This window comes from Pelophylax lessonae (genome assembly GCF_965119305.1).
Source record: "Pelophylax lessonae genome assembly, chromosome: 9".
Classification (NCBI taxonomy): domain Eukaryota; kingdom Metazoa; phylum Chordata; class Amphibia; order Anura; family Ranidae; genus Pelophylax; species Pelophylax lessonae.
The window spans coordinates 254,379,587-254,407,099 of record NC_138776.1 but is presented as its reverse complement, the minus strand read 5'-3'; the positions used below and the strand labels follow the sequence as shown (position 1 = coordinate 254,407,099).

Sequence of the window (27,513 nt, the reverse complement as noted above, 5' to 3'; positions counted from 1 at the left end):
TTACTATTATTGTTTTCATGATGAATAATTATATTGTTATTACTATCATTTTATCAATTCTTTATTTAATAAAAAATATAATAATAATAATAATAATAATAATAATAATACAAATAAAAATATTTTGTATTATTTCTAATAATAACAATTTCTGGTTAATAAATACAAATTAATATCATACAATATTATTATTATTAGGCAACAAAGTACCGTGATTGTATGGCCATCATCCCAAATATATCACCGAAAACAAAATATGAAGGAAAAAATATATTATAATTATTTATTATTATTTTTCAATTATTGTAATTTTAATAAATATTATTTTTTTATTTATTTCAAATTTTAACCTTTTCTGGTTAATATAAATACTAATTATGAATATTAAACATTTTATTATTTCTCCCGATGTGTGGAATGATAGAAAAGAAAACAACAAAAAAAGATCTATGTCTGGAACGCATAGACCCGGAAGTGAGTTGGTGGACCGCACATACCCGGATACGCTATGGTGGAACGCACAGGGCGCAGGTCAGTTGGAACGCAGAGCGGTGTGGCTGTGGACCGCATAACCCGGAAGTGATGCTGCAGGCTTTGTCTAAATGAGAGAAGCAGAGGGGGGAAGATCGGGATTTCTTCTTCCGGCGATCTTGTCAACATAGCCAGCGAGGCTCCTGTGAGTAATCCCATTTGATGCTTTTATTTCTCCCCATAGCCCCCACATAGGCCATGGGGGTGTTTTATTTACATTGAGGAATGATCAGGCAGAGTGGTGACCTCCCTTCTGTGCATTATTTAAAGGACAGATCCATCTTGCTTGGCCATCAGGTGCTTGTTTTGCATTGTAATGGTGCTGGTCCTTCGGCCTCACCTTTGCATCCAGCGAAGGAGGGGGGGGCGCGTTATACGGTAGTCCCTCCTCCTTGCACTGCGGTGATTGGTGACGATTTGCCATTTTTTCGGACTCGCCGATTTGGATCTCGCTGTGTTTTACCAAAAAAAAAAAAAAATTGGGTTTTCTCCAAAATCTTGGCTTTTTAAATGTTATTTATTTATTTTTTTTAATTGGCTTATGTAATTTTTTTTGTTTCTATGGCAACATGTATAGGATTGTTTTGCCCCGCCCTCATCTAGGACCTACAGGACCATAATCTTTGCCCCGGGTCCCTACTTTTTCAGAGGGTGGGTGGGTGTTAGGCTTCCTCGGTAGGTATCTGATTCTTTTTTCTCAATAATCTACACTCCGTATCCCAAAACAATAGTTTAAGAAATGTATGAAAAAAGGGGGTGGGGAAACGAAATGTCCCATCGGCGTAAGTATTTAGACCCTCTGCAATTACCCTGGAAATGTAGCTCAGGTGCCTCCCGTTTCTCTTGATCGTTGCTGAGATGTTTTTACACTTTGATTGAAGTCCACCTGTGATCAATTACGTAAATTGATTGGACATGGTTCGGAAAGTCTCACAGTTGACTGTATCAAGGCAAAAGCCATGAGGTCAAAGGAACTGCCCACAGAGCGCAGAGACAGGATTATTGGAAGTCTACAAAAACATCTCTGCAACACTGGAGGTTCCCAAAGAGCACATTGGCCTCCATAATTCTCAAATGGAAGAAGTTTGGCACAACCAGGACTCCTTCCAAGAGTTGGTCGCGGACTCCTTCCAAGAGTTGGTCACCCTGGCCACACTCCCCAACCTTCGTAAGAGAGGTGACCAAGAACCTGATGGTCACTCTGACTGAGCTCCAGAGATCCTGGGTGGAGATGGGACAAAGTTCCAGAAGGACAGCCATCAGTGTAGACCTTCACCGATCTGGGCTTTATCGCATAGTGGCTAGACAGAAGCCTCTCTCGGGGCAAAACACGTGAAAGGCCACTTGAAGTTTGCAAAGAAAGCATCTGAAGGACTCAGACTGTGAGGAACAAGATTCTCTGGTCTGATGAAACCAAGATTGAACTGTTTGGCCTCAATTGTAAATGTTATGTCGGGAGGAAACCAAAGAGCACAGTGGCCTCCATAATTCTCAAATGGAAGAAGTTTGGCACAACCTGGACTCCTTCTAAGAGTTGGTTGCCCTGGCCACACTCCTCAACCTTATTAAGAGAGGTGACCAAGAACCTGATGGTCACCTTGACTGAGCTCCAGAGATCCTGGGTGGAGATGGGACAAAGTTCCAGAAGGACAGCCATCACTGTAGACCTTCACCGATCTGGGCTTTATCGCATAGTGGCTAGACAGAAGCCTCTCAAGGCAAAACACATGAAAGGCCACTTGAAGTTTGCAAAGAAAGCATCTGAAGGACTCAGACTGTGAGGAACAAGATTCTCTGGTCTGATGAAACCAAGATTGAACTGTTTGGCCTCAATTCTAAATGTTATGTCGGGAGGAAACCAAAGAGCACAGTGGCCTCTATAATTCTCAAATGGAAGAAGTTCGGCACAACCAGGACTCCTTCCAAGAGTTGGTCGCGGACTCCTTCCAAGAGTTGGTCGCCCTGGCCACATTCCTCAACCTTTAGTAAGAGAGGTGACCAAGAACCCGATGGTCACCTTGACTAAGCTCCAGAGATCCTGGGTGGAGATGGGGACAAAGTTCCAGAAGGACAGCCATCACTGTAGACCTTCACCGATCTGGGCTTTATCGCATAGTGGCTAGACAGAAGCCTCTCTCGGGGCAAAACGCGTGAAAGGCCACTTGAAGTTTGCAAAGAAAAAGCACCTGAAGGACTAAGATTTTCTGGTCTGATGAAACCAAGATTGAACTGTTTGGCCTCAATTCTAAATGTTATGTCGGGAAAGAGCACAGTGGCCTCCATGATTCTCAAATGGAAGAAGTTCGGCACAACCAGGACTCCTTCCAAGAGTTGGTTGCCCTGGCCACACTCCTCAACCTTTATTAAGAGAGGTGACCAAGAACCTGATGGTCACTCTGACTGAGCTCCAGAGATCCTGGGTGGAGATGGGACAAAGTTCCAGAAGGACAGCCCTTCCACCGATCTGGTTTTATATCGCATATTGGCTAGACGGAAGCCTCTCTCGGGTCGAAACACGTGAAAGGCCACTTGAAGTTTGTGAAGAAATCATCTGAAGGACTCAGACTGAGGAACAAGATTCTCTGGTCTGATGAAACCAAGATTGACCTGTTTGGCCTCAATTCTAAATGTTATGTCGGGAGGAAACCAAAGAGCACAGTGGCCTCCATAATTCTCAAATGGAAGAAGTTTGGCACAACCAGGACTCCTTCCAAGAGTTGGTCGCGGACTCCTTCCAAGAGTTGGTCGCCCTGGCCACACTCCCCAACCTTCGTAGGAGTGGTGACCAAGAACCTGATGGTCACTCTGACTGAGCTCCAGAGATCCTGGGTGGAGATGGGACAAAGTTCCAGAAGGACAGCCATCACTGTAGACCTTCACCGATCTGGGCTTTATCGCATAATGGCTAGACAGAAGCCTCTCTTGGGGCAAAACACATGAAAGGCCACTTGAAGTTTGCAAAGAAAGCATCTGAAGGACTCAGACTGAGGAACAAGATTCTCTGGTCTGATGAAACCATGATTGAACTGTTTGGCCTCAATTCTAAATGTTATGTCGGGAGGAAACCAGCCACCACTGGTCACATGAAACGTAACAAAATTGAAAAAAGTGAAGGGGGGGGTTTGAATACTTTATGAATGCACTGTAGCTATGATTGCTTGAGACAGAAGAAATATGCTGCCTTGTTGTTTGATGGGTGAACGTAAAAAATCAAAGATTTTCTAGCAAAGCTTTGATTGGTCAGGTAAAGAAGGTGGCATGTGATCACTAACCATCTGCTTTGCATGGTGACCATGAAAATAATGTTAGTTTGGACATTTCCCAAAAATGGTGAGGCCCCTCTTGTGAAGTGGACTCTTTCCAGACAGGTCAGGGCTCTCTCTTGCAGGGTACGTGCTTTCCAGAAAGGTCGGGGCTTCTCATGGGTTTGGTGGATGCTTCCCGTGGAAGGTCGGGGCTCCTCTTGGGTTTGGGGGACGCTTCCCATGGAAGGTCAGGGCTCCTCTTGGGTTTGGGGGACGCTTCCCATGGAAGGTCAGGGCTCCTCTTGGGTTTGTGGGACGCTTCCCATGGAAGGTCGGGGCTCCTCTTGGGTTTGGTGGACGCTTCCCATGGAAGGTCGGGGCTCCTCTTGGGTTTGGTGGACGCTTCCCATGGAAGGTCGGGGCTCCTCTTGGGATTGGTGGACGCTTCCCATGGAAGGTCGGGGCTCCTCTTGGGTTTGGACGCTTCCCATGGAAGGTCGGGGCTCCTCTTGGGTTTGGTGGACGCTTCCCGTGGAAGGTCGGGGCTCCTCTTGGGTTTGGTGGACGCTTCCTGTGGAAGGTCGGGGCTCCTCTTGGGTTTGGTGGACGCTTCCCGTGGAAGGTCGGGGCTCCGTGGAAGGTCGGGGCTCCTCTTGGGTGGACGCTTCCCAGGTCTTTCTTCATGCCTGTACTTCAAAAAAGCTTCTCTAGCCATCCAGCAGTGGGATACAATGAAGCAACTCAAGGCTTGGTGAATAACGTCTGAGGCTTCAAAGAGTCTAGACCAGCCAAAGGAACACATTCAGCGTATGGGGAACCTTGGAAAAAATTAGTCATTGCTTTGGCTCACGGTATAATATTGGGGTCACTTGTAGATCTAATAGTAAAAAAGAGGATTAGGAATGTGATATACTAATTACTCCCCCTTATAAAATAATTATTTTCATTAATAATGACATAAATCTATTAAAAAAATGAATGGCCAGAAAAGAAAAGCAGACTGTGAAATTTGAAGTGTCCAAAAGCCCCCTTGCACTGGCAGTCAGTAGGAGAATAGCCCCCTTCAGTTGGAGGTTCGGGGTGGGGGGGGGGAAAGGCTTTTTGGGTTGGTTGATCGTAGGAAATAGCCCCTTTTTGATTTGGCAGGCCTAGAAAGAAATGACCATCTTGGGTTGGCAGTCGGTTGAGGAAGGGTCTCCTTGAGTTAGTGGTTGACATCCAATTACCTCCTTGCACTGGCAGCCAGTGGAAGAATGGCCTCTTTAGGTTGGCTGTCAAGGCTCTTTGGGTTGGTTGTTGGTAGGAGAACGGCCCCCTTGGTTTGGCGGCCCTTGAAATAACAGACTCTTATTTGGGTTGGCAATCAGTGGAAGAAGAGCTCCCTTGAACTGGCAGTCTGTGGCGAAAGGGGCCTTCTTGTCCTGGCAGTTGGTGGGAGAAGGGGTGAGGCGACAGGCTGTGGGGGATGGGTCTCCTTGGGTTGACGGTTAGTGGGGAAAGAGGTGCCTTGGACTGGCAGTCAATAGGTGAAGTGTTGCGTTGGGTTGGTGGTGTAATGGATGCAGTGAGGGGAGGTCTGGTGGGTGGAGGACCACTTGCTTACAGCTAAAAAGGTCATGACTTCCCTAAAGAGATGAGGAGAGGCTGAATTGGTCCCAGACTGCTTGGTCTGCCAAGTGATGGCGCTGGCACTATTCAATCACCTTTAGGCAGGAGAACAATCCACCACTACTCAAGGAAAGTCTAGCTATCTCTTGAGGAACCCTAGTCTATGGCTTGTCTATTATGCAGACTTCTTGTACCTGCATAGGTTGTAGTAACCTATTCTTAGTGGGTATAATAAGTAAGTGCTACCATGGAACATGTTATTGGGTAGGAAAACCTCTGCACTATATAGCTTATTGCATCCCAAAGTTTGTAGCTGTGTTACCTACTTTAGCTAATATTTTGGCTGTTGGAATGGATGCTTTCAAAGTAATGCCCCTGATGTTAGTCTTCCGAAGACCAAAGCCATTGTGCATAGGTGGGAGATCCCACTTTGAGAACCAGTTCTTCTTAGCAGACCTGACCTTCTTTTAAGTATCTGTGCCACCAGAGGGTCCTCAGTCCAGCGCACACTGGATAGAGCAGTTGAGGCTGGGTCATGACTAAAGGAAGGCCAGAATCTGGAGTTGGATGGTCAAATGTGTCCTATGGAGCAATGGTGCCCATTTTTTCCCATACACATTGGCAAGGTTCCTAAGTTGAGTAGTAAAGCCCAGTTCTAGCTCAAACATGTTTGTTCAAAATTGCGAAGGGTTAGAAGAACCCTTTTCACATTTCGAGTTTTGTCTCTTGCCCCCGTTCTGGAGATGCTTCATTGACCGGGTGTCAAAAGGGGAAAGCGTGACGGGACATTGACAAAAGCACAGTTATTTAGTATAGTGTGGAAAGCTCCAAACTGATTTTTGTTTTCTCTTGCGTATTCCTGTCCCGGTGTCCCTCTCTTTATTTTTAACCTCATGTCACCAAGAAGTGATCTAAAATCTCCCCTAAAAGGACAAAGATTGCAATAAAACCTTTGGGGCTCATTTTTACTTGCTTCAAAATGTGGCATTGGACACCCTTTTTTTTTTAAAGCCTCCTGAATGCCAATCAAAGCTCCTGTCCCTAAATAAAATGGGTTACTTTACTGGCCTGTTCAAACGTTGTGTTTGCTTTGCTTCAGAAATGATCATGTCGTTTTCTTGGTGCCTCAAAGTGTCTCCAAAGCCTCCATAGAAGTCTGACAATGCTCACGAACCGTACCTTTTTGATGGGCTTTTATTCTGCGTTTTTTATTCTGCGTTAGCTTTGCTTTGTTTAGGAGGTATTGCAGGTATGAGCTATCCCAGGATGCACTGGTGGGAAACCAACAAGCGAACGGGAAAGACTTTATCTATCTATCCTTTCCCGTTCACTTGTTGGTTTCCCAGTGCATCCTGAATATAAATATATATTACAGTATCTCACAAAAGTGAGCACACCCCTCACATTTTTGTAAATATTTTTTTATACCTTTTTTAATGTGACATCACTGAAGAAATTGCACTTTGCTACAATGTAAAGTAGTGAGTGTACAGCTTGTATAACAGTGTAAATTTGCTGTCCCCTCAAAATAACTCAACACACAGCCATTAATGTCTAAACCGCTGGCAACAAAAGTGAGTACACCCCTATGTGAAAATGTCCAAACTGGGCCTAATTAGCCATTTTCCCACCCTGGTGTCATGTGACTCGTTAGTGTTAAAACGTTTCAGGTGTGAATGGGGAGCAGGTGTGTTAAATTTGGTGTTATCGCTCTCACTCTCTCATACTGGTCACTGGAAGTTCAACTTGGCACCTCATGGCAAAGAACTCTCTAAGGATGTGAAAAAAAGAATTGTTGCTCTACATAAAGATGGCCTAGGCTATAAGAAGATTGCCAAGACCCTGAAACTGAGCTGCGGCACGGTGGCCAAGACCATACAGCGGTTTAACAGGACAGGTTCCACTCAGAACAGGCCTCACCATGGTCGACCAAGGAAGTTGAGTGCACGTGCTCGGTTTCCTATCCAGAGGTTGTCTTTTGGGAAATAGACGTATGAGTGCTGCCAGCATTGCTGTAGAGGTTGAAGGGGTGGGGGGTCAGCCTGTCAGTGCTCAGACCATACGCCGCACACTGTATCAAATTGGTCTGCATGGCTGTCATCCCAGAAGGAAGCCTCTTCTCAAGATGATGCACAAGAAAGCCCGAAATCAGTTTGCTGAGGACAAGCAGACTAAGGACATGGATTACTGGAACCATCTCCTGTGGTCTGATGAGACCAAGATAAATGTATTTGGTTCAGATGGTGTGAAGCGTGTGTGGCGGCAACCAGGTGAGGAATACAAAGACAAGTGTGTCTTGCCTACAGTCAAGCATGGTGGTGGGAGTGTCATGGTCTGGGGCTGCATTAATGCTGCCGGCACTGGGGAGCTACAGTTCATTGAGAAAACCATGAATGCCAACATGTACTGTGACCTACTAAAGCAGAGCATGATTCCCCCTCCCCCCTCCCTTCGGAGACTGGGCCGTAGGGCAGTTTTCCAACAGAACGACCCCAAACACACCTCCAAGACGACCACTGCCTTGCTGAAGAAGCTTGAGGGTAAAGGTGATAGACTGGCCAAGCATGTCTTCAGACCTAAACCCTATTGAGCATCTGTGGGGGATCCTCCAATGAAAGGTGGAGGAGCACAATGTCTCCAACATCCAGCAGCCACGTTGCGTCGTCATGGAGGAGTGGAAGAGGACTCCAGTGGCAACCTGTGAAGCTCTGGTGAACTCCATGCCCAAGAGGGTTAAAGCAGTGCTGGAAAATAATGGTGGCCACACAAAATATTGACACTTTGGGCCCATAGGGGACATTTTCACTTAGGGGTGTACTCACTTTTGTTGCCAGTGGTTTAGACATTAATGGAAGCGTCTGGTGCAGTTGTCACATCTGGTGTACAGCAGTAAGGTTCTTGACTAGAGTGGAGCAAGTAGCAGATGGCACATGTGGTGCACAACATGGGAACGTCTAGCGCAGGGGTCTTCAAACTATGGCCCTCCAGTTGTTCAGAAACTACAATTCCCATCATACCTAGTCATGTCTGCATGTCAGAGTTTCTAAAATGCCTCATGGGATGTGTAGTTCCGCAACAGCTGGAGGGCCGTATTTTGAGGATCCCTGCTCTAGCGGAAGGTGAACGAGACTGGAGAGTGAGGACTGATTTGTGGGAATCAGCATAGCTAAGTTTGGGGACCTGCTGAGCGGGGAAACTAACGAGCTGGGGTTCTACTGGCCTCTTTAGCACAAAAAGAAAACCAGCACACACGGTATTTGCCAAGCTTCATTAAAACTTCAAAAAACCATGTTTGAAGCAGTAGGCAATTTTAACTAATGCGTGTTAAAGTAGAACCAAGTGTAAATGAACCCTTAGATTTTGGCTCATACCAACTCTATCAAAAAACGGGGGGAATATACTAGTCTGTACTAGCTGGTCTAAGTTCTTCAGAGGAGCATCTTATGGTCTTTGGTCGTCTTGTACTCAACCACCAAGTGCTCAGTGCTAGATGTTTTGGTCTTGAGGACAACCCATTGCGTTAAAATACCAACTGAGGCACACTAGGCAGAGAAAGTGGAAGAGAGATGGTGAGCTGAGCTAGTATTTGAAATTGAGGCCAGTATTGGACGATCTCCAGATCCCTCTCTTACTTGCTTTCTTCTTTTTTTATTTTTAAAGATATATTTATTAAGTTTGCAAACCCATACATACAGAGAAACCAAAAAAAGGGCAAAACAGAATCAAAATGACTAAACGCGGCCATTAACGCTGGAGCTCCCGGTCACCCCCCCCCTTTGACACGTTTCGCACAGGAGAAAGAACATCAGCACAGTAGAAAAAGGAATAATCCTAGGTCAAGTTCAACAGTCGTATACTGTATAGAGAATGGCGCCATCATAGTGGCACTTTTCCACTGCAAGTACCGGCTTGGCTCTGTTGGTTTTCCATTGCATGGTACGGTGTTGGAACGGTTCGGTACGGTTTGCTTTTCCACTAAAGTAAAGTGAATGGGATAACAATGATTCTCTGACCAATCAGTGGTTAGTAGTGACAAACGGTCAAGGCTGCATGCAAAGGATTGTGGGATATGGTACCGGTTCGGCCCTGTTGGAACCACAACTGAGTGGTACTGTTTAAGCGAGCCGCACCGTTCGCTTCCATGTCGTTGAAAAGCGCCGCCGTACCGTACCGAACCGTTCCAACACCGTACCATGCGCTACCAGCAGTGGAAAAGCACAAAAGCTAACCGAACCGTTCGGTTCCATGCAGTGGAAAAGCGTCCATAGTGGGGAGTAGCAGGGACAGATCCTTGTTCCACCAGGCTCGGAGGAGGTAAAGTAAGTTGGACTGGAAATCCAGCCATGCCATATTTTTTCAAATAAATGTGGGCGACCTCTTAATTCAAAAGTAGGTTTGTAGAGGGGAAGACAGCCATTAATCAGTTGAAGCCAGGTGGCAACAGTGGGGCCCGGCTGACCCCTTTCAACTCAGGAGTATTGCTTTCCTAGCATAAAAATACAGGATGCGAAGCAGCCGCTTGACGTGTCCGGCAACCGATGGGTTCCCCAAACACGCCCAACAAGCAGTTTTTCGGGTGAAGGATGTTGGGGATACCAAGAACCGTGGATATAAAGGAGTCAACATCAGACCAAAATGTAGAAACTAAGGGACAGGACCAGAAACGGTGTAGAAAATCAGCCGGGATCCCACAGCCCCGAAAACAATCAGGGGTGGGACGCAAGCCCAACCTATGTAGTCGGCTAGGAGTGAAATTTACTCTGGAACACCTTGAGCTGAATCAGACGATCAGTGGAGGCCAGAACGGACCTATGCCCCGTACACACAATAAGAAATTCAGAAGGGAAATTTCGTCCAACGACCGATCTGCCGATTTTCGAATTGTTAGTATGGTGCTTTCGACAGCCAACTCCGACTTTTCGGCTGACAAAATCCTGATGTGCAGGCATTAAAATTTTTTGTCCTCCGTCAACACACGTCCGATTTTCGTCTCATTAGTACAGATTTAGATGGGGAAAAATCCTATGAGCAAGACTAGGCATGCTCAGAGATGAAAGAACACATAGAAAGCTATCCAACACATGACATCACTTCTGAAGTAGAATTCTGTCGTACGGGAAAATTTGTGTGCAGTCTAAAGCACATTCCAACCAACAAAACACAACTCTGGACAAAAGACGGACGACCAGTCGGCGGAAATTCGTAGCGTGTGTACTGGGCTTTAGGGTAAGTAGCGGAGAACTCAGTCCAGTCATCTTCACTAAGCTCAATGCCCATAGTCGTCCAGCGTGCCTGTGCCTTTGTAAATTTAGGGTTGGAATCTGTCAACGGAAAGGAGTAGTATTGGGAAATCAGTTTAGTAGCGCCAGGATCCCTAAGTAATTTCTCCAAGGCAGACATACTTAAAGGAGTCCAAAGAGCGGTATATTGAGCCTGCAGGGCATGTCTGACTTGGAGATAATGGAACAAGGAGGAAGAGGGGAGCCAGAATTCTCCCCGGAGCTGCCGGAAAGATTTAAACCCCTGGGCAGTATACAAGTGATTGAGGTATTTAACACCCCTGTCTATCCAAAACTCGGAGTATGGGAAGGACAGCAGGTTTTGATCTCTAGGATGCCCTATAGTAAGGTTTTGCCACCGTTCCTGTGAAATCGTTGTGTTTTGGGTTTGGTGCCTCAAACCAAGGTTGTTGGGAAGGACCGCAGCTCAGGGAGTTCAGGGTTGCACCAAAGTGGACTATTAGGGGAGGAGGTCCAGGCATCCGTGGAATAGCGCCGGACCACCAATTTAAAGAGGGATAATGTAGTCTGTAGCATGAGGGTTACATAGTTAGTGAGGTTGAAAAAAGACATCAGTCCATCCAGTTCAACCTATGATGTGTGTGTTTGTTTGCTTTTAACCATACATTGTATACCCCTGTATGTTGTACATTGTATACCCCTGTATGTTGTACATTGTATACCCCTGTATGTTGTACATTGTATACCCCTGTATGTTGTGGTCTTTAAGGTGTCCATCTAATAGTTTTTTGAAACTATCAATGCTCCCTGCTGATACCACTGCTTGTGAAAGAGAATTCCACATCCTTACCGCTCTTACAGTGAAGAACCCCTTACGCACTTTAAGGTTAAACCGCCTTTCCTCTAGTTTTAGTGAGTGACCACGTGTCTTATTGTATCTCCTTTCTCTGAATAGTTTTTTCCTTTATGCTAGGGTTGCCAGTACAATATTTGTACATTGATATCATATCCCCCCTCAATCGTCTCTTCTCCAGAGAGAATAAGTTCAGTGCTTGTAGTCTTTCCTCATAGCTGATGTCCTCCATTCCCCTAATTATTTTTGTTACCCTTCTCTGGACTTTCTCCAGTTCCAGCACATCCTTCCTGAGGACCGGTGCCCAGAACTGGCTGGCATACTCCAGATGTGGCCGGACCAGAGTCTTGTAGAGTGGGAGAATAATCTCTTTACTTCTGGAGTGAATCCCCTTTTTTATACATGCCAGTATTCTGTTGGCTTTGCTTGCAGCGGCTTGGCATTGCATGCCACTGCCAAGCCTGTTGTCTACCAGTACCCCCAAGTCCTTTTCCATCCTAGACTCACCCAGAGGTTCCCCCCCTAGTGAGTAGCTTGCTTTCTGGTTTCTGGCCCCCAAGTGCATTATTTTACATTTTTCAACATTAAATCTCATCTGCCATGTAGTTGCCCACCCCGTTATTTTGTTCAGGTCCGCTTGCAAGGTTTCCACATCCTGCATAGAAGATATTGGCATGCCTAGTTTAGTATCATCTGCAAATACTGAGATTGTACTAGATATCCCCTCCTCTAGATCATTTATGAATAAATTAAACAGGATTGGTCCCAGGACAGAACCCTGGGGGACCCCACTTTCCACACCCGCCCAATCCGAGTACTCCCCATAAATCGCCACCCTCTGGACTCTCCCCTGGAGCCAGTTCTCTATCCAGGTACTCACCTTATGGTCCATACCTACCTTCCTTAGTTTGTACAGTAAGCGTTTGTGGGGAACGGTGTCAAAAGCCTTTGCAAAGTCCAGATACACCACATCCACAGGCTTACCTTTATCTAAGTGGCAGCTCACTTCATCGTAGAAGGTTAATAGATTGGTTTGGCAAGAACGATTTTTCATGAATCCATGCTGATTACTACTAATAATACCGTTTTTATTACTAACGTCTTGTATGTGGTCCCTTAACATCCCCTTCAAAATTTTGCAGACTACTGATGTTAGGCTGACCGGCCTATAGTTACCCGGGATATATCTCGGCCCCTTTTTAAATATTGGTACCACGTTGGCTTTTTTCCAATCAGCTGGCACCATACCCGTCTGTAAACAATCCTTAAAGATCAAGAATAGGGTGCCTCGGCCCGGCAGGGACCTGCCTGTGGTAGACCATATTATGAAGGGATTCAAGCGAGGCGACAATGGCTTGCTTTCTTCTCTCATTTTTTTTCCCTCCTTTTCATATATAGTAGGTGAGTTTGAATAAAGACAATAGTCCATCCAGTTTAACCTGTGTAGGTGTGTGTGGCTGTAATCATCTCACGTACCCCTGAATGTTCTGAGCCTTGAAATGTACATCTTGGAGTCTTTTGAAAGCCACCACTTGTGGTAGAGAATTCCACAATCTTGTAGCCCTAACAGTAAAGAACCCCCCACGTTGCCTGAGGTTAAAACGCTTCTCCTCTAATCGCATTGTATGCCCTTGAGTCCTCATGCAATCCCTTCGACTGAATAGCTGTTTTTCTATGCCGAGATCACCATTGAGATATTTATAAATTGCTATCATGTCCCCCCTCAGGCGTCTCTTCTCCTCCCAGGGAGAATAAATCAAGCGATTGCAGACGCTCTTCATAATTTAGGTCCTCCAATCCCCTAATTAGTTTAGTTGCCCTTCTCTGGACTCTCTCCAGCTCCAACACATCCCTCCTGAGGACTGGCGACCAGAACTGGACAGAATACTCCAGATGCGGTCGGACCAGAGTTTTATAACTTTCTTCTTTTTTTTTTTTTTTTTCGATTTCTCACAATGTATTATGTAACTAACGATTTTCTTTTTGTCTTTTTAAATCTGCAGCTGAATTTGGTGCACCCTATGTTAATTTTACTCCCGCCGTAGACGGACACCGTTCAGAGCATATAGCACAATCCACACACTATGTCCGCACAGGTCCGTGGACGACGGGTTTGTGACTTTTTTTTTTTTTCTAAGTGTGTGTGTGTTAATTAAAAAAAAATCCTATTCATTTTTATTTAAAAAAAAAAAAAGAAAAATTATATTAATAATAATAATAATATTTTATTCTGCTTGCTGTTTGAAATTTTAGAGGGGGTCGGCAACAATGGTGAAGGTCAAAGAGGAGGAAATTCCTGCAGACATCAATATGGGTGAGTAATAAACCCGACATTCCCAAGGTCTTGACGGGGGTTTGCGGGCCGCCTGCTTTTTTGTGTTTTACAGAAGATTTTATTATTTTTTTTTTTTAATCTCTTTATTTGATAAGAATGATATGGTCATTTCTTGGCACAATGGCTTAATCCAAGTTTCTTTAAAAAAAAATAAAAAAATAATAATAATAAAAAAAAAAAAAAAAAAAAATATATATATATATATATATATATATATATATATATATATATATATATATATATATATATATATATATATATATATATATATATATATATATATATATATATATATATATATATATATACAGTAATTCCACCCTGAAAAATGGTTTGCTTGTAATTTACTAGTCACAGGTGTAATTGTCCAGCTGAGCACTACCAAGTGATTGGTCAGTGAATGATTTTGGTATTCGATTAATAATTCTCCCCCTACATTACGAAATGCATGTCATCCTCTCAGTAGCCTCCTTTTCAAAGAATCATTAACCCCTTGCCTACTGCCCCCCCCCCCCTCCTGCCCAGGCCAATTTTCAGCTTTCAGCACTGTTGCGCTTTGTTGCATGACTGCGCGATTGTCATTCAATGTACCCAAATTACATTTTTATAATTTTTTTTTTCACACAAATAGAACCCTGGGGTTTTTCTTTTTCCTGAACAAAGGAAAATAGGCCGAAAATTCTGGGAAAAAAAAAAGAAAAACTGTTTTTATAATTATAAAATTTTGCAAACCAGTAAATTTTTCTCCTTCATTGATGTGTGCTGATGGGGTGGCACCAATGGGCACTGATGGGCAATGATAGGCACTGGTAGGTGACATTTATGATGGGTCACTGATAGGTGGCTCTGGTAGGTGGCGCTGGTAGGCACTGGTATGTGTGTGACACTGGTGGGCTCTGGTAGGTTGCGCTGGTGGGCGCTTGTAGGCACTGGTAGGTGCGTGACACTGGTGGGCTCTGGTAGGTGGCGCAGGTGGGCTCTGGTAGGTGGCGCTGGTAGGCACTGGTATGTGTGTGACACTGGTGGGCTCTGGTAGGTGGCGCTGGTGGGCACTGGTATGTGTGTGGCGCTGGTAGGCACTGGTATGTGTGTGACACTGGTGGGCTCTGGTAGGTGGCGCTGGTAGGCACTGGTATGTGTGTGACACTGGTGGGCACTGGTAGGTGGCGCTGGTGGGCTCTTGTAGGTGGCGCTTGTAGGCACTGGTATGTGTGTGACACTGGTGGGCTCTGGTAGGTGGCGCTGGTAGGTGGCGCTGGTGGGCACTGGTATGTGTGTGGCGCTGGTAGGCACTGGTATGTGTGTGACACTGGTGGGCTCTGGTAGGTGGCGCTGGTAGGCACTGGTATGTGTGTGACACTGGTGGGCACTGGTAGGTGGCGCTGGTGGGCTCTTGTAGGTGGCGCTTGTAGGCACTGGTATGTGTGTGACACTGGTGGGCTCTGGTAGGTGGCGCTGGTAGGCACTGGTAGGTGGCGCTGGTGGGCTCTTGTAGGTGGCGCTTGTAGGCACTGGTATGTGTGTGACACTGGTGGGCTCTGGTAGGTGGCGCTGGTGGGCTCTGGTAGGTGGCGCTGGTAGGCACTGGTATGTGTGTGACACTGGTGGGCTCTGGTAGGTGGCGCTGGTGGGCGCTTGTAGGCACTGGTATGTGTGTGACACTGGTGGGCACTGGTAAGTGACACTGATAGGCACTGGTATGTGTGTGACACTGGTAGGTGTGTGACACTGGTGGGCTCTGGTAGGTGGCGCAGGTGGGCTCTGGTAGGTGGCGCTGGTGGGCACTGGTAGGTGGCACTGGTATGTGTGTGACACTGGTGGGCACTGGTAGGTGGCACTGGTATGTGTGTGACACTGGTGGGCACTGGTAGGTGGCGCTGGTGGGCTCTTGTAGGTGGCGCTTGTAGGCACTGGTATGTGTATGACACTGGTGGGCTCTGGTAGGTGGCGCTGGTGGGCTCTTGTAGGTGGCGCTGGTAGGCACTGGTATGTGTGTGACACTGGTGGGCTCTGGTAGGTGGCGCTGGTGGGCTCTTGTAGGTGGCGCTTGTAGGCACTGGTATGTGTGTGACACTAGTGGGCTCTGGTAGGTGGTGCTGGTAGGCACTGGTATGTGTGTGGCGCTGGTGGGCTCTGGTAGGTGGCGCTGGTGGGCTCTGGTAGGTGACGCTGTTAGGCACTGGTATGTGTATGACACTGGTGGGTTCTGGTAGGTGGCGCTGGTAGGCACTGGTATGTGTGTGACACTGGTGGGCACTGGTAAGTGGCGCTGGTGGGCTCTGGTAGGTGACGCTGTTAGGCACTGGTATGTGTGTGACACTGGTGGGCTCTGGTAGGTGGCGCTGGTAGGCACTGGTATGTGTGTGACACTGGTGGGCACTGGTAAGTGGCGCTGGTGGGCTCTGGTAGGTGACGCTGTTAGGCACTGGTATGTGTGTGACACTGGTGGGCACTGGTAAGTGGCGCTGGTGGGCTCTAGTAGGTGGCGCTGCAAGGCACTGGTATGTGTGTGTGACGCTGGTGGGCTCTGGTAGGTGGCGCCGGTGGGCTCTGGTAGGTGACACTGGTATGTGTGTGACACTGGTGGGCACTAGTAGGTGGCACTGGTGGGCACAATTCGCCCTCTTCTCTTCCGATGTCCCTCTGACAGCAGCCAGCGATCGTTTTCTTTTGTTCCTCACACTGACTGTGAGGAGAAAAAAAAAGTTGATCGCAGGCTGCGGTTTACTTCACATGATCAGCTGTCCTCACGTGGTAAGGGGGCGGAGCCGCCCCTTACTCCGATCTACGAACAGCCAAGTCTCATGGATTCGCTTGGAGGTTAAGCAATGGTACCAGCTGATCTGCCTGATGGAAAGATAACCACTAGAGGGCCCCACTATAGATCAGTTTATAAAATTAACCTGAATGTGCTTCCAACAGATGCGGTCAGCCAGAGACCTACCCGAGACAAAGGAACAAGCTGCCGTTCTGAACAGGATTACAGGGAGGAGGAAGTCCACCAACCCGTTAAGGTACCAAAAAAACAGAACCGCATTGGAAATGGTGATCTGTATGCAGCATGAGATAAAGGGATGTGTTTATGTATTGGTGTGGAGTTTTCCTTGGGTACGTTCAGTATGGCTGTTGCACAATGTCCGTTGGGAATTGCGTCAAATAATCTTTGAATCCCCCCCCCCCCCTTTTTTTTTTTTTTTAGGAGGAAAATCTTAACATCGTGGTGGTGGACATTGGCCCAGAGAGCGCCAGAGCAAATGAGATGGGCAGCATGAGGATGGACGATATGGAGATGCATCCTGATACTAGGATTCGTAAGTATTGGCAAGATTCCTGCAATTGTCACAATACGACCCTATTCACCCTTGTGTGACTTCTCATGGACTTCAGAGTCGCATGGCAGGTCATACGCCATGTTTTCCAACGATAACCGTTCATAGATGTGACTTTATCCGTAGTTCCTGCACTACTTTGGTCCAACTTTCATGCAACTCGAGGGCCGTAGACTCCAATGTTTAACCCTCAGACGTTGCATAAAAGTCATACCTGAATATCTTACATGCAACAGCGGGTCTGACTTTGTAAAGGGACAAGAAGTTGCATCCAAGTTGCACGCCAAAGTCACGCAACTTTGGAGTCGTATAAGTGTGAATAAAGCCTAATCGCTGGTGCTCCTTCCTAGTCCTCTTAGTATGGGCAGCTGCTTTTGCAGTGAGCTCAGGCAGACCAATCACAGCTGAGCCATCCTCCCTCCATAGAAGGAAATTGGTCTGCATAGCGCATTCGTTTAGCGGTCTTTTTCCCAACCCTAAGAGTGGGCCTATACAGCCAGAACTTGGCAGCTTAGAACTGCCTGAGCCTCATTCTGTGTCTACAGCCCAGCGGGCGGTACAAAAAAACAAAAATTGAGGAGGTCACTGTACTAACTATGCGATGTTAGTACAGCAATTTTCCCGCTGGGCTATTGTGTTCTGACAGGGAGACCGCCCCCCTTGCCTGAACACTCCGGCTGTCTGGCCTCCTAAGATCTTCCAATAGGTGCCCAATCAAGCGCTCCAGCCATCCAGGGCCCGTTTACTGTCCTTCAGGCTTTTGGGGGCCAGACTGCGGCCAGCGGGAGTAGAAAATACCCTGACATCAGAGCCCCATCATTGGTATCAGTGGGAGGAATAGTGGCCCATCATTGGTGTCGGTGGGAGGAATAGTGTCCCATCATTGGTGTCAGTGGGAGGAATAGTGGCCCATCATTGGTGTCAGTGGGAGGAATAGTGTCCCATCATTGGTATCAGTGGGAGGAATAGTGCCCCATCATTGGTGCCAGTGGGAGGAATAGTGGCCCATCATTTGTTTCAGTGGGGGGAGTAGTGGCCCATCATTGGTGTCAGTGGGAGGAATAGTGGCCCATCATTGGTGTCAGTGGGAGGAATAGTGGCCCATCATTGGTATCAGTGGGAGGAATAGTGGCCCATCATTGGTGTCCGTGGGAGGAATAGTGCCCCATCATTGGTATCAGTGGGGGGAATAGTGCCCCATCATTGGTATCAGTGGGGGGAATAGTGCCCCATCATTGGTGTCAGTGGGAGGAATAGTGTCCCATCATTGGTATCAGTGGGAGGAATAGTGCCCCATCATTGGTGCCAGTGGGAGGAATAGTGGCCCATCATTTGTTTCAGTGGGGGGAGTAGTGGCCCATCATTGGTGTCAGTGGGAGGAATAGTGGCCCATCATTGGTGTCAGTGGGAGGAATAGTGGCCCATCATTGGTGTCAGTGGGAGGAATAGTGGCCCATCATTGGTGTCAGTGGGAGGAATAGTGCCCCATCATTGGTGTCAGTGGGAGGAATAGTGCAGCATCATTGGTGTCAGTGGGAGGAATAGTGCAGCATCATTGATATTAGTGGGAGGAATAGTGCCCCATCATTGGTGTCAATGGGAGGAATAGTGCGCCATCATTGGTATCAGTGGGAGGAATAGTGCCCCATCGTTGGTGTCAGTGGGAGGAGTAGTGTCCCATCGTTGGTGTCAGTGGGAGGAATAGTGTCCCATCGTTGGTGTCAGTGGGAGGAATAGTGGCCCATCATTGGTGTCAGTTGGAGGAATAGTGGCCCATCGTTGGTATCAGTGGGAGGAATAGTGTCCCATCATTGGTGTCAGTGGGAGGAATAGCGCCCCATCATTGGTGTCAGTGGGAGTAATAGCGCCCCATCATTGGTGTCAGTGGGAGGAATAGCGCGCCATCATTGGTGTCAGTGGGAGGAATAGAACTCCATCATTGGTATCCATAGAAGGAATAGTGCCCCAAGGGCTAGATAAAGGCAAGCAAAGGGGCACAGTTTGGCGACCACTGCCCTAGAACAAGGTTGCAGGTCGGAACTGATGTTAGTTTAGGAAAAATGTATCCCCCCAAATTATGAGAATATGATAAAGTCTACAGTAGTAAAATGTGTGTTTTTTGTTTTTTCTCAGCATACACAAAACCAAGAAAGGGATACATGAGGAAGCCATATAAAAAGTGGTGGTCTCCTGTGAAGAACCACGGAGTCGTTCATAAGGTAGCAGCCCACCCTAAATTTCATTTTCCGTTTTATTGGTAATTGTATGTGTGTGGAGGAAGGCATGTTTGCTCATTGCGTAGTCAGCCTCTGCTTCCTGGACAGTGGTTGCGATTTTATGGTTCCCGGATTTTCCACGTATGCTATGTATGGACAGGTCACACCATTTTTAGCCCCAGTATTCTCTCTAGGTGGCTTATGCTGAAGTTTGTTTTACTACAGCAGCAGAAGGATGAAAAATATGCAATGTCACTGTTCCAATGACCCTTACTGGGAAGGTGTTAAACCTCTAGGGCGATGGAAAGGGTTAACTGTGTGCCTAACAGGGCCTGGTGTTTTTATGATGTGGTGCTTTTATTAAGGGATGTTCTGGTTTTTATTCCCTGCTTTTCAGGGAAACAAAAACCTGCACATCTCTGTTGACAGGACAGAGCTCTGTATTGTTTACATACACAGAGCCTTGTCCTGTCTTCCTCCTCGCCTATCAGCAGGTGCCGACGGCCATCCATTGGCTGGCATCCACTGATCTGCTTGTGCTCTGACTAATCACTGCGTAGCTGGCGCCCCCGCCCACCTAGTGTGTGATCCGGCATAGAAGAGCCGCTCTGCTGCCATACTCCTACATTAGGCAGTTTGCAGGTGGTTAAGGCGCTCTGCGCTCTCAATGCCAATCAAAGTGCCTGTCACTAAATATGGGTACCTTACAGTCCTGTGCTTGAAAATTTTTACCCCATGTCGCTTTCTTGGTGCTTCAAAGCCTCCATAGAAGTCTATAATAATGATCACTAACAGCACCTGCAGCTTTTGAGAGGCTTTTATTCAGCTTTAGCTTCGTTTTGTTTTGGTGGTATTGCAGGTATGGGAGATTCCCATCATGTACTGGGAAACCCAACAAGCCAACCAGAAAGATGTCATCAGCAGTCCCTTCCGGTTCATGTGTATATATTCTGGAAGTGTCTGGTGCAGACATAACATCTGGTGTGCTGCGTTGAGCAGCAGTAAGGAGAGCGATGTGCGGATTGGAGCAGAGCAACTGTCAGACAGCACACATGGTGTGCAACATGGGAATGTTATTGCAGAAGGTTAGCAGGGACCAGAGCAGGAGAAACTAGCAGATTTCACAGCTGGTGACCAGCATGAGAGCAATATAGCTGGAGGTGAGTGTAGAGTAGAGTAGAGTAGAGAGAGAGGTGGATCAGCAAACCAGAGGATCAGCAGAGCTGGGGGGCTACTACTGAGCAGGGGATCAGCAGAGCTGGGGGGCTACTACTGAGCAGGGGATCAGCAGAGCTGGGGGTTACTACTGAGCAGGGGATCAGCAGAGCTGGGGGTTAGCACTGAGTGGGGGTCAGCAGGGGGGTAGCACTGAGCGGGGGGATCAGGAGAGCTGGGGGTTAGCACTGAGTGGGGGTCAGCAGGGGGGTAGCACTGAGCGGGGGAATAAGCAGAGCTGGGAATCTGTTCATTATGTCAAATTTATTTTTAGTCATATTCTTTTGACTAAAATGCTATTTTAGTTTTACTGTATTTTAGTCAACTAAAATCGAATGGGTTTAGTTAAATTGTATTTATTATTTAAGCATTCCTCTAGAATTTCCAAACTCATTATTTACTCCTGGATAAAAATGGAATAACCTTTTATTATTTATGGTATTAAGGTTTGGACAAACTACGGACACCTTTAGCCGTTGTAAAACGTGTTAGTTTCGACGCCAAATTTTGTTTTAATTAAAGTCTTTTGACTAAAATGTAATTTTTTAGTTTTAGTCCTATTTTGGTCATCTGAAGTGTTAACTAAAATCGTGTTAATTTAGTTGTCTAAATTATTTTCATTGACTAAATAAACCCTGCTGGGGGATCAGCCGAGCTTGAGGTTAGCGCCGAGCGGGGGATCAGCCGAGCTGGGTGTTCAGCCGAGCTGGGAGTTACTGAGCGGGGGGGGGGGGGGGGGGGGGATCAGCCACGGGGGGTGAGAATCAGCCGAGTGGGGGGGAAGGGAAGAATGGGGGGGGGTTTAGGGGGAGAATCAGCCGGGGGGAGGGGGAATCGGCATAGCTGGGGATCTGCTGAATGGGGGTACTACTGAGCTGGGGTTCTCCCGGGCCCCTTTAGGACAAATGGAAAATCTACGCACACACAGGGCATTTGCCGAGCTTCAAAAAAAGCATCAAAGACACATAAAATAAAAATAAAAAAGCATGTTGAAGCGTTAGGCGCTTTGAAGTTGAAGCAAGTGTAAATGAGCCCTAAAGGTAAAAGCAAAAATGTAAGAACTGTGTGAAAAGATGAAATGTGATAACCCACGAATCGATTCGACGCTTTTATTTGTATCTGTTTAGATGAAATATGTGAGGAAGAGGCTGCCTTCAGAATACATCATGAATCCAGAATTCCTGAAAGAATTTATCCATATGTACCGCTCCTTCCACTGCCTGTGGAATGTCAAATTCGCGGACTACTCCAACAAGCAGAAGCGGATGAAGGCCTACGAGCAGCTCGTGCAGCTCTGCCGCACTGTGTGCCCAACGGCCAATGTCCAGTTCGTCAAGCACAAGATCGCCAACCTGCGGACCGTCTTTAAGAAGGAGTTCAACAAAGTCCAGGTGTCCAAGAGGACCGCCGCGTGCGCCGCCGACGTCTACGTGCCGAGGCTCTGGTATTTTGACCTGCTGAAGTTCACATTGGGTCAGGACTTCCCGGAGGATGGCAGCACGCTTAGCATGTCCGACACACCCAGTGTTGTCAGCCTGCCCGGCACGCCCTCGATGCTGAAGATGCCCGATACGCCAGAACCTCAGGATTCACGAATGGAAGAGGACGTCAAGGTGAACGCTGAAATTCTGGAGGATTCTACAAACGTATCTCAGGTGGGAGCTAAGTAAAATTCATTAATGCTAAACTAAAAATGAAAATAGCCCTTAGCTTTTCCGTCCATCCTTCCTTCCTTCCTTTTGATTCATATCCAGCAGCTTGCAGTCCCGAAAACCCTTTCCTCGTACACAATAGACCAATGTTTTTCAGTGGTGGGTATACAACACAGGGAAGGGAGGAGACATGGGCGCCCTGTTCTATGTTGTTATATGGAAGAAAATCTCTGTTGCCATCACATAGCCTTACCTGTCTATACTGTCTACCTCAGGGGTAGGCAACCTTTGCGAGGTGGTCTACCTGAACAACATAGAAAAGATCAAAACTCTCTAGGGGTTCAGTCCCTTTTTTTTATTTTATTTTTTATTTTTTTTGCCCCCAATAAACAGTAAGGATGGCATGCAGAAAACGTAAATATAATAAAACAAATGTCCACTGTAAAAACTTAATTGTGGCCTACCTTTTAAAAATTTAGCTTCATTGAGAAACTGGGCATTCACGTTAATTCACAATTGGGGTTTAGTTGGTCAACCTCACAGGTCTGATTTCAGAAGTCCATCATAAAGGCCGAAAAAGTGCTAATGCAGGCTGACTTGCTTGACTAATTTCTGTCCTGGCAGGCCTCAATGATGGTCTGACTGCAGGATGTAGAGGCAGAGTACGGAGTTGTGCGGGACGTAGAGGCAGAGTACGGAGTTGTGCGGGACGTAGAGGCAGAGTACGGAGTTGTGCGGGACGTAGAGGCAGAGTACGGAGGTGTGCGGGACGTAGAGGCAGAGCGCAGAGGTGTGCGGGACGTAGAGGCAGAGCGCAGAGGTGTGCGGGACGTAGAGGCAGAGCGCAGAGGTGTGCGGGACGTAGAGGCAGAGCGCAGAGGTGTGCGGGACGTAGAGGCAGAGCGCAGAGGTGTGCGGGACGTAGAGGCAGAGCGCAGAGGTGTGCGGGACGTAGAGGCAGAGCGCAGAGGTGTGCAGGACGTAGAGGCAGAGCGCAGAGGTGTGCAGGACGTAGAGGCAGAGGTGTGCAGGACGTAGAGGCAGAGGTGTGCAGGACGTAGAGGCAGAGGTGTGCAGGACGTAGAGGCAGAGGTGTGCAGGATGTAGAGGCAGAGCGCAGAGGTGTGCAGGATGTAGAGGCAGAGCGCAGAGGTGTGCAGGATGTAGAGGCAGAGCACAAAGGTGTGCAGGATGTAGAGGCAGAGCACAGAGGGCTGCAGGGTGTAAGGCAGATTATAGGGGTCAGCAGTGCAGAGAATGGGGTCAGTAGGGCACTGGAGGGTTAGTGGGCAGTGGATAGGCTCAGCAGGGCAGACATTTTGCATGTACAGTGGTCACAGCAGGGCAGAAACGTCCATCACATGTACAACCGGGAATAGCCAGCTACATCAATACTACTAGAGGGCTGATCCTTGCCCCCTCCTCACTCGTTTATCCCCTGCGATATCACACACAAGTGCCTGGAAAGGACTTGAGAGTAGGGGCCAGAGATCAGCATTACACACTAGATATGTTCTGTCCCTGCACCTCTCTCCATCTGTGGGAAGAGCAGTTTTCGAATTTGGGATAGCAAACCAGGAACATGATCTACCTGTCACCTGGCTGTGATCAACCGGTTCTTTGAGTTGGTCTAGGTCTTTGAGTTTTTAAGTTATTTTCAAAGTTGTATGTTCTAACGGGGGGGATAAGGATTTTAGTACATCACGATCAGGAATGATTTTTATTTATTTTAATTAAATTTTTCTTAGTTCTGTGGAGATATCTGCAAATGGTTTTTATCTGGTAGAAAGTTTGCACTACCAGCCTATTCTACACTCACCGGCCACTTTATTAGGTACACCTGTTCAATTGCTTGGTAACACAAATTGCTTATCGGACAATCTCATGGCAGCAACTCAATGCATTTAGGCATCTAGACATGGTGAAGACGACTTGCTGAAGTTCAAACCGAGCATAAGAATGGGTGGCCAGACGGGCAGGTCGAAGTATTTCAAAAACTGCTGATCCACTGGGATTTATACACACAACCATCTCTTGGGTTTACACAGAATGGTCTGAAAAAGAGAAAATATCCAGTGATTGGCAGTTGTGTGGACGAAAGTGCCTGGTTGAGGTCAGAGGAGACTGGGCAGAAGGCAACAGTAACTCAAATAACCACATGTTACAACCAAGGTATGCAGAATGCATCTCTGATCGCACAACACATCAAACCTTGAAGAAGACCACAACGGGTGCCACTCGTGTCAGCTAAGAAAAACCGGAAACTGAGGCTACAATTCGCACAGACTCCCCAAAATTGGACAATAGAAGATTGGAAAAACGTTGCCCAGTCTGATGAGTCTCGATTTCAGCTGCGACATTCAGATGGTAGGGTCAGAATTTGGCGTAAACATGAAAGCATGGATCCAGCCTGCCTTGTATCAATGGTTCAGGATGGTGGTGTAATGGTGTGGGAGATATTTTTTCTTGGCACAGTTTGGGCCCCTTAGTACCAACTGAGCATCGTTTAAACCCCACAGCCTACCTGAGCATTGTTGCTGACCATGTCCATCTCTTTATGACTACAGTGTCCCCATCTTCTGATGGCTCCTTCCAGCAGGATAATGCACCATGTCACAAAGCTCCAATCCTCTCACCACTGGTTTCTTCAACATGACAATGGGGTAAATGTCCTCCAATGGCCTCCACACTCACCAGATCTCAATCTAGTAGAGCCACTTTTGGATGTGTATGTGGTAGAACATGAGATTAGCATCATGGATGTAAAGCCGACAAATCTGCAGCAACTGCTTGATGCTATCATGTCACTGTAACGGAATCGCGGCCCACACTGTGTGTTTGTGGGCTTCTGTCAGTATACGGCTTCCTCCAGTCTTGGACATAGGAATCAGATATTCTAGCCGTCCCCCCCTACAAAACTAGACGGAACTTAGTTTATAGAGAACAGGCATCTTTATTTGAACAAACTCACCCCGAATATATATGGATGGACATCCCCCTCCTGATCAGATTACCCCACCAGGTCAGGTGCCTGATTACATTATCATATGCAGATGAAATTGTATACAGAAAGATAATTAACCTGAACTAATTATCTAAAGAACCACCAACACAAACTGTATTCTACTTTTCCACCAGTAACTAATAGAGGATTCTTTGTGGGCCTCCGTCAGTATACTGCTTCCTCCAGTCTTGGACATAGGTATCAGATATTCTAGCCGCCCCCCTAAAAAACTAGACGGAACTTAGTTTGTAGAGAACAGGAATCTTGATTTGAACAAACTCACCCCGAATATATACAGGATGGACATCCCCCCCCCCCCTCCTGATCAGATTACCTCACCAGGTCAGGTGCCTGATTACATTATCATATGCAGATGAAATTGTATACAGAGAGATAATTAACCTGAACTAATTATCTAAAGAACCACCAACACAAACCGTATTCTACTTTTCCACCAGTAACTAATAGCTGACACTGATTTAATCAACCTGAGCCAATTAACTAGCAGACTGCCGTCCTCGAGCTCATGAATTACAATACACATTATCAGAAGTGTAAACACAGAACCCACAGTAGACAATAGGTGAGTAAATCCGCTCTGGAAGACATGGGGTTGAGCTGATGATATTAGCATCTGCTATGAATCTTACTGTCTTGGGGACTTGAATCCAAAGTAACATTACTCCAAGGGCCCCACATATAGTGTCTGTCTTTCATTCCCAGTGATGGTGAGTATGTCACAGTCACTATGGACCAAAATCTCTGAAGAATGTTTCCAACACCTTGTTGAATCTATGCCATGAAGGAAGTCCTGAAGGCAAAAGGGGGTCCAACCCGGTACTAGCAAGGCGTACCTAATAAAGTGGCCGATGAGTGTATGTGAAAGGTGATTCGTGTTATGTGATGGGTGTACGCAGTTGGAGACTTGTCTACTATTCTGCATGGGTTGCAGTTTTTCCAAATGACCATTTTACTCGTACCCCATATTTTTTAGTAGGCTGGGGTAGGGGGCGACTAAAAGCAGCTGGCCCTTTTACTCCTCCATGAAAATTTAAATACTTATTTTGGGGTTCTGAATGCAAAGGGGGGGGGGGGAATTTACTAAACAAGAGTCCCCCGTTCTAGCAAGAAAACGATCAAGAAAGTCCAAATATAAAACTCAGTTTAATTTTTTTTTTGCATTTCCTTTTTTAGGTGACCAGCAACAGCCAGTCAGAAGACGTGGAGTTCGAGATCCATGATGAAATCATGGCTTCTATCCGACGACAGAGGAAAAGGAAAATGTACAGCACCACCAGTGAAGAAGAAATAGGGGAGCGGCTGCTGACCCAAGCCGCGGCGCTCCTCACCAAGAACAATGACGAGTACGACGCGTTCGGCTTCATGGTCTCGTCGAAGCTGCGTAGGATGGACGAGCAGCAGAGACTGTTGGCCGAGGTCCTCATCATGGAAGTCTTGTACAAGGGCATGTTGGGCCAGCTGACGGAAGACAGTCTTGTTTGCCAGTATCCGGGGCAGTTCTACCAGAACCAACCTTCGAGTTGACCACTCCGCTGCCTCGGCGATGCCCACCACCCTCACCAAATAGCCCTGGCCAACCTCCCTGCTTTTTTTAATGAGGGTTTTTCCAGGAAAAAGTAAAAGCTTTCCACACTTATGAAAAAGGGGGTGTTAAGAGTTATAATTCACAGCGCATTAACTCACATGGGGTAAACTGACGAACTGTGGCTCAACCTGACATCGGCCATGCCAAGGCAGGTTATTCGGGAATGATCGGCCGTAGGGGGCCTGTTGGGGTCTTAGCCGCCTTGTAGACTTCACAACCCTCAGTGATCCTGTGAAACCTAATTTTGTTGAAGGCCGTAAGTTGGTAACCCTCCCCCCACATGTGGAAACATTTTATTCCTTTCCTGGAGATTCTTTCAACCCACAAAAATGAGGATGGATCAAGTTGAAGTATTTTTTTTTTTTTCTTTTTTTTTTGGAGAATGTTTAGATGGTAGAAGCCACTGTGAATGTTCCTCTCCTTAAAGGGGTAGACTGATGTTTTCCATTTATGAGTAGACAGTGGTGACCTAATCCACCCGATGACTCAACTCTTGGTAAGTCCAGCAAAGAGATCTCTACCCTTAAGTCTTCTAATCTGCCTCTTCAAGGGATCCAATGCTTGAGCTGGAAACCTCCTTTCATCGCGATTTCAACTGGGGGGGACATAGAACTTACCGCAAGAGAACTTTTCCCTTCGGGGTGGACGTTGGTTTCCGATAGCTAAAATCTCATCCAAA

General features: G+C 46.8%; 3 protein-coding genes across 3 annotated transcripts in view; 2 read left to right on the top strand and 1 right to left on the bottom strand.

Annotated features, from left to right (window-relative positions):
• LOC309564374 (uncharacterized protein) overlaps positions 1-27,513 on the bottom strand; it is a 350,413-nt gene that overhangs the window by 175,087 nt on the left and 147,813 nt on the right. The gene's annotated exons all lie outside the window — the stretch shown is intronic.
• LOC309563395 (uncharacterized protein) overlaps positions 1-27,513 on the top strand; it is a gene marked incomplete at its 5' end in the record, with an annotated part of 136,683 nt that overhangs the window by 82,853 nt on the left and 26,317 nt on the right. The window lies entirely within an intron of this gene.
• Positions 566-26,892, top strand: LOC309562775 (uncharacterized protein). The gene is made up of 8 exons (XM_082267079.1): positions 566-676; positions 13,481-13,573; positions 13,731-13,791; positions 16,735-16,826; positions 17,012-17,123; positions 19,275-19,360; positions 21,700-22,227; positions 26,423-26,892. The coding sequence occupies exons 2-8, from the start codon at positions 13,562-13,564 to the stop codon at positions 26,771-26,773; spliced, it is 1,242 nt and encodes a 413-aa protein (XP_082123205.1). The 5' UTR covers positions 566-676; positions 13,481-13,561; the 3' UTR covers positions 26,774-26,892.

Bases quoted from the DNA above. Each gene is read 5' to 3' on its own strand.
- LOC309562775 (XM_082267079.1), top strand. The intron at 19,361-21,699 runs GTAGCAGCCCAC...GTATCTGTTTAG, and splicing joins ACCACGGAGTCGTTCATAAG to ATGAAATATGTGAGGAAGAG. The intron at 22,228-26,422 runs GTGGGAGCTAAG...TTCCTTTTTTAG, and splicing joins ATTCTACAAACGTATCTCAG to GTGACCAGCAACAGCCAGTC.